Source organism: Salmo salar, chromosome 19 (genome assembly GCF_965601325.2).
Source record: "Salmo salar chromosome 19, fSalSal1, whole genome shotgun sequence".
NCBI classification, from domain to species: Eukaryota; Metazoa; Chordata; class Actinopteri; order Salmoniformes; family Salmonidae; genus Salmo; species Salmo salar.
In genome coordinates, this window is record NC_138309.1 from 25,869,849 (window position 1) to 25,883,699 (window position 13,851).

A 13,851-nucleotide genomic window follows, 5' to 3' on the forward strand; every position below is an offset into this window, starting at 1 on the left:
TTTCTTTTTACTTCAGTTGTCATCTTCCTTTTTTTTTTATAAACAGGAGTGAGTAAGTATGGGCTCTGACAGGGGTAGGATTAGGGCCACGAGCTGGAGAGCTTGGTGGGGTAGAAGCCTCACCTTCAATTGGCTCATGTCTCAATTCTGCGCCTCTTACCCTTAGCATCGGGTTCAATGCCCTTGAGCCCAGCTAGTAACTCGTGCTGCTTGCATTGGTATAGCTCAGGTGCCACTGAGACACCAAACGGGAGCTTGAGCCAGCGTTTCCGACCCCAGGGGGTCCAGAAGGTAGTCATGACGCTGCTTTCTTCGTCCAGCTTGCATTGAAGGAATGCATCTCGGGCATCCACCAAGGTGAAAATCCTGGCCTTGGGAAGCTTGTAGAGGACATCCTCTAGTGTCGGCATGATGTAGTGGGATCGTTTCAGTGCTTGGTTCAGATGCTTTGGGTCGATGCAGACCCTCAGCTTCTCTGTTTTTTTCACTATGACTATATTGCTGATCCAGTCAGTTGGTTCGGTCACAGATGTTATGTGGCCATCGGCCTCATACTTGTCCAGCTGGGCCTTCACAGCCACTTTCATTGCAATGGGCACATTGCGAGGAGCACACTGGACTGGAGTGATGCTCTCATCCACTTGAAAGTGTACCTCCCCAGGCACTGATTCAACGGGCATGTTGAATACATCGTCATATCTGCTGAGTAGTTGTTCTTTGGACAGGGGTCCATGCTGGACATGATCCACAATGTGCAGGTCATTTGGTACAGTGAACTGCATCAGTCCCAGGCGTTCGCATGTAGAGCCTGAGAGGAGAGGATGTTGACTGGTTTTCACAATCTCAAACTCCAGCTTGTGTTTGCATCCCCGAATAACACATTCGGTCTCAAAAGTGACCATAGAGCTCATTAGCTCTCCTGAGTACAGCTTTAGTCTAGTGTCGCTGGGCAATAGATGTATGTCAGGTGCCAGATTGATTTTGTCTTTGTAGCTCATTACGTTGCATGTAGCACCGGAACCCAGTTGACATTGTTGTGTAATCGTAGTGTCACAAACCATTTCTTCCCTCTTGAGTGTACAGCCCCAATGGATTCATGCATGTAAATGTCACTTTCACTGTTCAGCTCTGAACATTGAGTGACATCATCAACACAGTGAATCTTGCCCTCACTCACCCTTCTTTTGCTTTTGAGACAAACTTTTGCAAAGTGATTATTAGTTCCACAAGCTCTGCATGGTTTTCCGTAGGCAGGGCAGTGCTCTTTGCCGTGTGTGTGTGTATTCCCACAGTATTTACATGCTACTGGGCTCTCTGTGTTCACCGTTCGTGGTGAATGACTCTGCCTCGATTGGTTTTGCCTGAATGTCTGCCTAGCAACAGCGTGAACAGTATCAACATTGGAGCGTGGGGTATCGATTTCCATTGCTCTCATTCTCATGTCAGTGACTTCGGCAGTGCGGCACATTTCGATGGCAGTTACTAATGTTAAGCCTCTCTCTCTCAGTAGACGCCGGCTCGTATCCTCATTTGCAATTCCCAGTACTATTTTGTCACGAATCAATTCATCTTTCAATCCCCCGTATTCACAAGAGGCGGATTTTTCTCTCAAACGGGATACAAAGTTGTGTACTGACTCACTCTCTTCCTGTTTGCAGCTTCCGAAAACGAACCGCTCGTAAATGACGTTTCGGCGGGTTTGAAGTAATTCTCCAATGCATCCAATATAGCCTTTGCATCACATTGTTGTCGCGCTGTGAGGGTGAGATTGTGCCGGTAGATATGCCTGCATTCGCTGCCCATGAAACTCCTCAGAGTTGCCGCTTGTACCTCGTTGGGTTTCTCATGTAGACCGGTTGCCAGCACATAGTCCTCGAATTCATCCCTGAAATTGTCCCAATTAGTATTCCAGTCCCCTGTGAGAACCATGGGATTTGGTGGCGGAATGTTCGCTGCCATAGCGATGGTATATGAGATTTCTTTGCCTTCAGTCATCAAGGTAGGTAGTGATGCTAGCTAACAACTAGTTGATCAGTGTTGTGACTAGGAGTAGGAAACGGCGTGTGTTCGCATATGGAACGTAACTGCGTCTATACTGTACTTAGCTACAAAAATAACAAACGGGTGGTTTTCGAGCCACTTCTGATACCATGTTTCAGTATCATATATTGGATAAAGTAATAAAGACAGACAACAATGTCTAGTTCAATAGCCTTGTTCATGCATTGTACAAATCCCTACACGCGGAGTCCGGGGAACAGTCCGGCTAGTCGATTACCTATCAACTAGACTCCGTAACACTACCCTTCAGCTCAGCGTCCCACATAGTTCTTGACTTGATTTCTCATATTTTTCTCATTAATTATTTAATTTCTCTCTAGAGAAACGGTGCATTGGAATTCAAGTAAATGAACCGATGTCGGCCAATTAGTGGTTTAATATCCAACCCCAACCACCCCCCCCCCCCCCCCCCCTCACAAAAAGTTCTGGGAACAACTGCTCTAATCTCCTATTGTGTCCTTTTTCCAGCGGGAGCGAGTAACAAGATTGGCTGGGCATTTGGACTAGGCCTGGAGCGCCTGGCCATGGTGCTGTACGGGATCCCTGACATCCGCCTCTTCTGGAGCCAGGACGACCGCTTCCTGAAGCAGTTCTGCCTGCCCAGCATCAACGACCCAGTCACCTTCCAAGTAAAGCTCTAGGTTATATTTATTGTATTTTTCAACCACTATTATTCACTTTTAATGCAGAGTTTGGCTGTTGAGGTTTCAATCATAGAGGGAGAGTTTGCACTTTCCTCAAAGCCCATTTTAAGGTAGGCAACTGGGGGAGACTTCAGAGGGAACAGACAATGAATTATACTCCTGAGCAAACATTCCAGCACTGCAGATGGCAGTAGTTCACCAACCTTGGCTTGTTCTGACTACACATTCCATGCATCTTTTCAGTTTGTTTATGAACTGCCAATAAACTCATAGAAGTAGAAGAAAAATAAATGTACTACTTTCAATTGACTACACTAAATGGTGCTGCCCAAGCGATCAATGGCAAAGATAGATAAAGGGTCGTATATAGAGAGTTAGGCCAATGTGGGTTCTGTCTGAATGTTCCGAGAGCGCCACTTTCTCCCCCATAGTGGTTGCTCGGTGATAATTGATGCTTCTGTGTTGTGCTGTTTATTTCTGATATTTTTCAAAACCTATGAAGATGTCCGAGGAAAGCATATATGCAATTTGTTGACTCCAACATTACATCACTAAAATTTCTAGAATAAATGGGCTACTAATGTGGTGGACGTTCTAAAACCTGGCCGAACTCTCGTAATACATGGCTCTGGTTTCAACCAAAAGCCATTATGATGCTCCCGGACCATATCAGCAGCCATGGTTTTAATGAAGAAGGTGAATGGCAGAAACATTAGCAAACGTTAGCATAAATAAGTGATACTTTGCAAGCATAGTGTGCAGGATTTGTTTTCCATTTTAGCTCCTGGACCAAAAACAATAACAACCAACCTTACTAGTCCCTTTAAGTCTTTTCAAAACAGTTGTTTTTGCCACAGGGTGTGGGAACTGCACATAATAGCTTCTTAACTTCTGTCCCACCTGTGTTACACAGCCAGTGAAATATCAGGGCGGAAAATTCAAAAACAACAAAATGTCATAATTCAACTTTCTCAAACATACAACTATTTTACAACATTTTAAAGATAAACTTCTCGTTAATCTAACCCCATTGTCCGATTTCAAAAAGGCTTTACAGCGAAAGCAAAACATTAGATTATGTTAGGAGAGTACATAGACAAAAATAATCACACAGCCATTTTCCAAGCAAGGACATGTGTCAATAAAACCCAAAACACAGCTAAATGAAGCACTAACCTTTGACGATCTTCATCAGATGACACTCCTAGGACATTATGTTACACAATACATGTATGTTTTGTTCGATAAAGTTCATATTTATATCCAAAAACAACATTTTACATTGGCGAGTGATGTTCAGAAAATGTATTCCCACCAAAACGGCCGGTGAATGTACACATCAATTTACAAAAATACTCATCATAAACGTTGACGAAATATATAACAATTATTTTAAGAATTGTAGATAGACTACCCCTGGATGCAACCGCTGTGTCAGATTTTAAAATAGATTTACGGAGAAAGCACATTTTTCAATATTCTGAGTACATAGCTCAGCCATCACGGTGAGCTATTCAGACCCCCGCCAAGTTCGGGGCAACCTAAACTCAGAATTAGTATTAGAAATATTCTCTTACCTTTGCTGATCTTCGTCAGAATGCACTCCCAGGACTGCTACTTCCACAAGAAATGTTGTTTTTGTTCGAAATAATCCATATTTATGTACAAATACCTCCGTTTTGTTCATGCGTTCAGGTCACTATCCAAAGGGTAACGCGCGAGCGCGGAACGAGAGACGAAAAGTCAAAATGTTCCAATACCGTACTTAGAAGCATGTCAAATGCTGTTTAAAATCAATCTTTATGGTATTTTTAATGTAAAATTGCGATAATATTCCAACCGGACAATAGCATATTCATTCAAGAAGAAAAAGAAGGAGGGGCGCGCTCACGGGACCGAGCATATCCAACCCCTTTGTTGCCAGGCAGACCACTCAGTAACTGAGCTCCTATTATCTGCCCAGTGACAGGAAAATGCTCAAACCACTTTCTGAAGGCTTCAGACAGCCAATGGAAGCCTTAGGAAGTGCAACGTCACCCCAGAGACACTGTAGCTTCGATAGAGAATCAAAAGAAGAACTACAATTCCACTTCCTGCTTGGAATTTTCTCAGGTTTTTGCCTGCCATATGAGTTCTGTTATACTCACAGACACCATTCAAACAGTTTTAGAAACTTCAGAGGGTTTTCTATCCAAATCTACTAATAATATGCATATTCTAGTTTCTGGGCCAGAGTAGTAACCTGTTTAAATTGGGTACGTTTTTCATCCGGCCGTGAAAATACTGCCCCCTACCCCAGACAGGTTAAACCATATCCCGAATCTCAACTCAAGGTATCATGTGCTTGGCTTAACTACAGTTGAAGTCGGAAGTTTGCATACACTTAGGTTGGAGTCATTAAAACTCGTTTTTCAACCACTCCACATATTTATTGTTAACAAACTATAGTTTTGGCAAGTCGGTTAGGACATCTACTTTGTGCATGACACAAGTCATTTTTCCAACAATTGTTTACAGACAGATTATTTCACTTATAATTCACTGTATCACAATTCCAGGGGGTCAGAAGTTTACATGAACTAAGTTGATTGTGCCTTTTAAACAGCATAGAAAATTCCAGAAAATGATGTCATGGCTTTAGAAGGTTCTGATAGGCTAATTGACATAATTTGAGTCAATTGGAGATGTACCTGTAGATGTATTTCAAGGCCTACCTTCAAACTCAGTGCCTCTTTGCTTGACAAAATGGGAAAATCAAAAGAAATCAGCCAAGACCTCAGAGAAAAAAATTGTAGACCTCCACAAGTCTGGTTCATCCTTGGGAGCAATTTCCAAACGCCTGAAGGTACCACGTTCATCTGTCCAAACAATAGTACGCAAGTATAAACACCATAGGACCACGCAACTGTCATACTGCTGAGGAAGGAGACGCGTTCTGTCTCCTAGAGATGAACGTACTTTAGTGGAAAAAGTGCAAATCAATCCCAGAACAACAGCAAAGGACCTTATGAAGATGCTGGAGGAAACGGGTACAGATGTATCTATATCCACAGTAAAACGAGTCCTATATCAACATAACCTGAAAGTCCGCTCAGCAAGGAAGAAGCCGTTGCTCCAAAACCGCCGTAAAAAAGCCAGACTACGGTTTGCAGCTGCACATGGGGACAAAGATCGTACTTTCTGGAGAAATGTCCTCTGGTCTGATGAAACAAAAATAGAGCTTTTTGGCCGTTATGTTTAGTGGAAAAATGGGAAGGCTTGCGAGCTGAAGAACACCATCCCAACTGTGATTCACGGGAGTGGCAGAATCATGTTGTGGGGGTGCTTTGCTGCAGGAGGGACTGGTGCCCTTCACAAAATAGATGTCATCATGAAGTTAAAGCTTGGTCGCAAATGGGTCTTCCAAATGGACAATGACCCCAGGCATACTTCCAAAGTTGTGGCAAAATGGCTTAAGGACAACAAAGTCAAGGTATTGGAGTGGCCATCACAAAGCCCTGACCTCAATCCTATAGAACATTTGTGGGCAGAACTGAAAAAGTGTGTGCGAGCAAGGAGGCCTACAAACCAGACTGTTACACCAGTTCAGTCAGGAGGAATGGGCCAATATTCACCCAACTTATTGTGGGAAGTTTGTGGAACGCTAACCGAAACGTTTGACCCAAGTTAATCAATTTAAAGGAAATGCTACCAAATACTAATTGAGTGTATGTAAACTTCTGACCCACTGGGAATGTGATGAAAGACATAAAAGCTGAAATAAATCATTCTCTCTACTATTATTCTGACATTTCACATTCTTAAAATAAAGTGGTGATCCTAACTGACCTAAGACAGAGAATTTTTACTAGAATTAAATGTCAGGAATTGGTAAAAACAGAGTTCCGACTACAACTGTATTATTCCCATCATATAACCCCAAAAATATTGTTTTACGCTATTTCTTCAAAATTATGTTGTTGTAAACATACAATGTTTACCCTCAAAATATCGTTAAATCTACAAATGTAAAAGTGGTTTCACTTCTCCAACTCCATCCCTCTGCTTTATATCAAACTAAATGGCTGGGTTTTTTTGTATTTTTTTCTCACATTAACAAGTACTCCTTCAAACAGCCTGAGTGAGACAGTGAAAGGAGAAGGACTGAATCAATAGTTCTGATCCTCCTAGTCATTAATGCTGCCCAGCTGTAATGACTTAATGGTAGCCGTTGTTGTTGGAGGATTTGGCCAGAAACTGAGATGGCTTAATGGCTTTTTAGCTAGCCGGTATTGATAGATTTTTTGGTGGGCCAGAATTGGGGCCTATTAGAATGTGCTTACTGTGCACATAATTGCACATCATTAATTGGACTGGTACACGATGAGACTTTCACATCAAATCAAAGTTGACTTGTTGCGTGCACAGGATACAATAGATGTAAAAAGCACAGTGAAATGCTGACTTACAAACTGTTTTGTATAATGCAGTGTTCAATATCACTGGTGATAAAATCCAGAATAGGATCTTAAAGCATGGATTCAGTACTAGGTCAGATAAATAAAACACACAAGAAATAAAAACACGTGAATGTACGCGTGTTTTATTTCTCGTATGTTTTTATTTTTACTTTATTTCATTGACCTCGGTAGGTTTGTCCAACACCTACACACACAAAAATGAAATCTTTATAGTGCCAAATAAGGGTTATTTGGCTTGTATCCATACCGGATCCCTTTTTGGTGCTATATAGAACCTTTTTTAAGGTACCATAAAGAGCCATGCTCATAAGCAGAGGCGTCATGCCCCCTCAGATTTGTCCTGTTAAAATAAAAAATATAGTTTTATTTTTTCTCTGTAATACTACTAGTCACCTAGGAATTTTATGAAGTTGGCTTTAGCTCGTCCATTTAAGTTCCCAATCTCCTAACCTAAAACTCTCAGACCATGCATGAGAAACAAGATTCAACTCTTTGGCCTGAGCGCCAAGCATCACGTCTGGAGGAAACCTGGCACCATCCCTACAGTGAAGCATGGTAGTGGCAGCATCATGCTGTGGCTGTGTTTTTCAGCGGCAGGGACTGGGAGACTAGTCAGGATCGAGGTGAAGATGAATGGTGCAAAGTACAGAGAGATCCTTGATGAAAACCTGCTCAGGACCTGGGGAGAAGGTTCACCTTCCAACAGGAAGTTGTGAACTGTGGCTCAGTTGGTAGAGCATGGTGTTTGCAACGCCAGCATGGTGTGTGCAACGCCAGGGTTGTGTGTTCGATTCCCACGGGGGACAGTACCAAAAAAAAGAAAATGCATGAAATGAAATGAAATGTTTGAAGTGTATGAAATGTATGCATTCACTACTGTAAGTCGCTCTGGATAAGAGCGTCTGCTAAATGACTAAAATGTAAAATGTAAATGTAAAATGACACTAAGCACACAGCCAAGACAGTGCAGGAGTGGCTTCGGGACAAGTCTCTGAATATCCTTGAGTGGCCCAGCCAGAGCCCGGACTTGAACCCGATCGAACATTACTAAGAGCATTGTATTTGGTACAAATCATTCCTTAAGTGCTAGACCTCAGCTGAATCTGGTAATGAATGGTGTGGCTGTTGAACAAGTTTAGGAGACTAACTTACTTGGCATTACCTTAGATTGTAAACTGTCATGGTCAAAACATATAGATTCAATGGTTGTGAAGATGGGGAGAGGTCTAGATGTGATAAAGAGATGCTCTGCTTCTTTGACACCACATTCCAAAAAGCAAGTTCTGCAGGCTCTAGTTTTGTCTAATCTTGATTATTGTCCAGTCGTGTGGTCCAGTGCGGCAAGGAAAGACCTAGTTAAGCTGCAGCTGGCCCAGAACAGAGCTGCACGTTTTGCTCTTAATTGTAGTCAGAGGGCTGATATAAATACTATGCATGCCAGTCTCTCTTGGCTAAGAGTTGAGGAGAGACTGACTGCATCACTTCTTTTTATAAGAACATTAACATTAAACGAAATCGTCCCACCTACGTAACAGCCAGTGGAATCCTGTGGCGCGTTATTCAAATACCTTAGAAATGCTATCACTTCAATTTCTCAAACATATGACTATTTTACAGCATTTTAAAGAAAAGACTCTCGTTAATCTAACCACACTGTCCGATTTCAAAAAGGCTTTACAACGAAAGCAAAACATTAGATTATGTCAGCAGAGTACCCAGCCAGCCAGACACCCATTTTTCAAGCTAGCATATAATGTCACAAAAACCCAGAAGACAGCTAAATGCAGCACTAACCTTTGATGATCTTCATCAGATGACACACCTAGGACATTATGTTATACAATACATGCATGTTTTGTTCAATCAAGTTCATATTTATATCAAAAACCAGCTTTTTACATTAGCATGTGACGTTCAGAACTAGCAAACTTCCGGTGAATTTACAAAAAATGTACTAAATTACTCACGTTAAACGTTCACAAAAAGCATAACAATTATTTTAAGAATTATAGATACAGAATTCCTCTATGCACTCGATATGTCCGATTTTAATATAGCTTTTTGGTGAAAGCACATTTTGCAATATTCTCAGTAGATAGCCCGGCATCACAGGGCTAGCTATTTAGACACCCAGCAAGTTTAGCACTCACCAAAGTCAGATTTACTATAAGAAAAATGTTATTACTTTTGGTGTTCTTCGTCAGAATGCACTCCCAGGACTTCTACTTCAATAACAAATGTTGGTTTGGTTCAAAATAATCCATAGTTATATCCAGACAGCGGCGTTTTGTTCGTGCGTTCAAGACACTATCCGAAAGGGTAAAGAAGGGTGACGAGCACGGCGCATTTCATGACAAAAAAAATCTAAATATTCCATTACCGTACTTCGAAGCATGTCAACCGCTGTTTAAAATCAATTTTTATGCCATTTTTCTCGTAAAACAGCGATAATATTCCGACCGGGAATCTGCGTTTAGGTAAAAAGAGGAAAGAAAATAAAGCATTGGGTCGACTCGTGCACGCGCCTAAGCCCATTGTCCTCTGATCGGCCACTTGCCAAAAGCGTAAATGTGTTTCAGCCTGGGGCTGCCTCGATATCATTCAGCTTTTTCCCGGGCTCTGAGAGCCTATGGGAGCCGTAGGACGTGTCACGTTACAGCAAAGATCCTCAGTCTTCAATAAAAAGAGCCAAGATGAACAACAACTTGTCAGACAGGCCACTTCCTGTTCAGAATCTTCTCAGGTTTTTGCCTGCCATATGAGTTCTGTTATACTCACAGACACCATTCAAACAGTTTTAGAAACTTTAGGGTGTTTTCTATCCAAAGCAATAATTATATGCATATTCTAGTTACTGGGCAGGAGTAGTAACCAGATTAAATCGGGTATGTTTTTTATCCGGCCGTGTCAATACTGCCCCCTACCCCCAACAGGTTAATGTGTTGAAAATCCCAAATTGTTTGCATAGTCAACTTACACACAGCTCAGACACACACACTTATCCCACCAGACATGCCACCAGGGGTCTTTTCATAGTCCCCAAATTCAGAACAAATTCAAGAAAACGTACAGTATTATATAGAGCCTTTATTGTATGGAACTCCTTTCCATCTCATATTGCTCAAATAAACAGCAAACCTGGTTTCAAAAAACAGATAAAGCAACACCTCGCGGCATAACGCCTCTCCCCTACTTGACCTAGATAGTTTGTGTGTATGCGTTGATATGTAGGTTATGTGTACCTTTTAAAAATGTATGTAGTTCTATTCTTGTCTAATGATGTTCTGTATTATATCATTCTGTTTTATGTTTCATGTTTTGTGTGGACCCCAGGAAGAGTAGCTGCTGCTTTTGCAACAGCTAATGAGGATCCTAATAAAATACCAAATACATCTCTGGAGAGACCTGAAAATAGCTGTACAAAGCAATGCTCCCCATCCAACCTGACAGAGCTTGAGAGGATCTGCAGAGAAGAATGGGAGGAACTGCCCAAATGCTTTGGAATTGATCTTGGTACCTGCAATATATAAATCACTAATTTAATAGAGAAAAGGACTCATTCTCCTGTTTTGTGTCACTGTGTATACCGCAATGAGTATGGAGAAAAGAAAGAAAACCAGAGAATGATCTGAGGTCAGACACAAGATTGTAGCCAAGCATGGACAATCTCAAGGCTACAAGTCCATCTCCAGAGACGTTGACGTTCCTGTTTCCACCATACGTAATGTTATCAAGAAGTTTAAGACCTATTGCACTGTAGCCAACCTCCCTGGACATGGCTGCAAGAGAACTTGATGGAAGGTTGCAGCAAGGGATCGTATGAATGGTGGAGAAAGCACCTTGATCAACTGCTACACAGATTCAAGCTGACCTTCAGACACAAGGTACAACAGTTTCAACTTGCACCATCTGTTGCCAACTCAATGAAAGGGGATTATATGGTAGGAGACCCAGCAGCACCCAACTGCTGAGAAAGACACGTAAGAAAGGCTGACTGCAATTTGCCGAAACACACCTGAACATGACAAAATCCTAGTTTAAATTTAGAGCTTTTTGGTAAAGCATACCTTTTCTATGTCAACAGAAAACAAATGGAATCCTTCAAAGAAAACAACACCTTCCCTACACTGAAAACATGGAGGAGGTTCAGTGATGTTTTGGGGTTGCTTTGCTGCCTCGGGCACTGGGTGCCTTGAACGTGTGCATGGCGTCATAAAATCAGGAGAATACCAAGGCATTTTGGAGCGCAATGTCGGACCCAGTGTCAGAAAGCTGGGTCTCTGTCGAAGGTCATGGGTCTTCCAGCAGGACATTGACCCCAAACACACTTCAATAAGCACCCAGGAATGGTTCAAGACAAAACGCTGGACTGTTCTGAAGTGGCCCGCAATGAGTCCAGATCTACATTCCATTGAACACTTGTGGAGAGATCTGAAAAGAGCAGTTGGGCGAAGGCACCCTTCAAATCTGAGAGAACTGGAGCAACTTGCACAAGAGGAGTGGGCCAAACTGCCAGTACAGAGGTGCAGGAAGCTCATCGATGGCAATAGGAAGCACTTGATTGCAGTTGTTTTGACCAAAGACTGTGCTACCAAATATTAAGTCTGGGGTGTCAATAGTTTTTTCAATTACATTTCTGTTTTTCTGATTTAAATGGATATATTAAGTTCTGAATCAAAAACAAAGGTTCTGTAATATTAACAGTGAAATAAAGAATTGTGGAGACCAAATACTTTGGTCAATTTCAACTTATTTTTAGGGAAAATGATGAGTTACTTGACCAAAGTACAACAGGGTGCCAATATTTTTGGCCACGACTGTATATTTCTAATGGCTCTGTTGGTTGGACTGTGGTGTTTGATGCAGCAGAGTTTGGGGTTTGTGCCCACATACAATGAATATATGCGTTAGATGGAAGTTGCTTTGGATGAAAACCTCTGCTAAAAGAAGATTTTGTAATTTTCAGTAGTACCAAATACATACTTGCGATACATTTACTGTATGTGTTTTGGGAAAAAAGTGGTTTATGCTAAATCCCAAATCAATGCGTTGGCACTCGTGTAGATCTGAAGGGATAGGATAGGTATAAGCAATATGGTACTTGCGTCACCTTGCCTTTAGATAGGCTTTGTGGAAATGTTCCATTTTGCTTACACCTACAGTATCCAATCTCTTCAGATTTACAGAAGTGCCCTCTATAGAAGTGCCTAGGGAGGAGGGGCTAGTTCCATTTGGGATTCATGGAGAGTGTATAATTAGTCTCATATATCCCCTGTGTCAGTGGTCTGAAGAGTGACAGAGGATTCCCAAGCCCATGATATTGTGCAACCCCCCCCCCCCCCCCCCCCCACCGGCCATTGGAGAAATTTACTGGACCCACATGCATTGACTGCACCCATGGCGCTCAGAATGATCAAAATCAAATTTTGATGACAGTAATACATCTTAACAGAACATGCAACGCATGTAATGAAGCAGCTGGGAAAACACCATTTAAACAGAGCACCTGGGAAAATGCCATTCTAAACAGAGCACCTGTGAAAAAACCATTATAAATAGCACACCTGGGAAAACACCATTCTAAACAGAGCACCTGGGAAAACACCATTCTAAATAGCACACCTGGTAAAACACCATTCTAAACAGAGCACCTGGGAAAACACCATTCTAAATAGCACACCTGGTAAAACACCATTCTAAACAGAGCACCTGGGAAAACACCATTCTAAATAGAGCACCTGGGAAAACACCATTCTAAATAGCACACCTGGTAAAACACCATTCTAAATAGAGCACCTGGGAAAACACCATTCTAAATAGCACACCTGGTAAAACACCATTCTAAACAGAGCACCTGGGAAAACACCATTCTAAATAGCACACCTGATAGCGGTTCCAAATGTGACAAAGAAGAAAATCTGTTCGAAAATTAGAAAGTGGGGGAATCTAAAGATGCAACAACTAGGTTGGATTGCTAATTTGCCTAGGATTGTGCTTTTGGCTTCTGAACAACAAAATATACTTGATATGAAAACCAATAGAACAGGAGAGAAATGGCATAGCGGTGGGTCCAATAGGGAAGTAAATGGAAATAAATTTGCCAAAATCATATAATTACTCCTGTCCTATACAGAAAGTACTAAAATACTTCACCAGAAAGCATGACTACACTGGATCATTAGCTTCTTTAAAAATATTGCTGTGGATTGTTTCAAATCACAAGCTCGGTGTAGGCCTATACCTATTTGGGAATCCTACAATTTGGGCAGCACGCATGGCAATAGACCTAGCTGATTATTGAGTTGTGGCTGTCAGTGAAAAGCATCTAAAATATGAAGATAATGTAGCTTGAGTATAATTTAAAATGTTGAGACAAGAAGAAGGGGAGGGGTGTGTGGTGACGATATAGGCAAGTCTCTCTCCAGAATGGCTCAGCTGTCTTCCGCATTTATTGTTTCATTGTGTGAATTGTTTGCCCTTTGATAATGTGTTTTTTAAATCATTTCCCCATTACATATGTCATCAGTAGTAAATGTACTGTTAATCCCCATCATTTGGTTTCATACATTTCTGTTAATGCATGTATTAATTACAGTAATTTACCGTTATCATTCTCGGAGTTGAAACATTGTTTGCCGAGTTCACAACCTGCTACACTTTTGAGAAAATGTTTTGTTTCATTTCAT

At 41.6% G+C, this 13,851-nt stretch overlaps 1 protein-coding gene across 2 annotated transcripts in view; it reads left to right on the top strand.

The window, feature by feature from the left end:
* The window catches only part of fars2 (phenylalanyl-tRNA synthetase 2, mitochondrial), a 150,725-nt gene that overhangs the window by 87,140 nt on the left and 49,734 nt on the right, over positions 1-13,851 (top strand). For both annotated transcript variants that reach the window (XM_045702156.2, XM_045702157.2), the window contains exon 6: positions 2,530-2,690. In XM_045702156.2, coding sequence (XP_045558112.1) covers positions 2,530-2,690 — 161 coding nt within the window. The remainder of the gene's footprint in view (positions 1-2,529; positions 2,691-13,851) is intronic.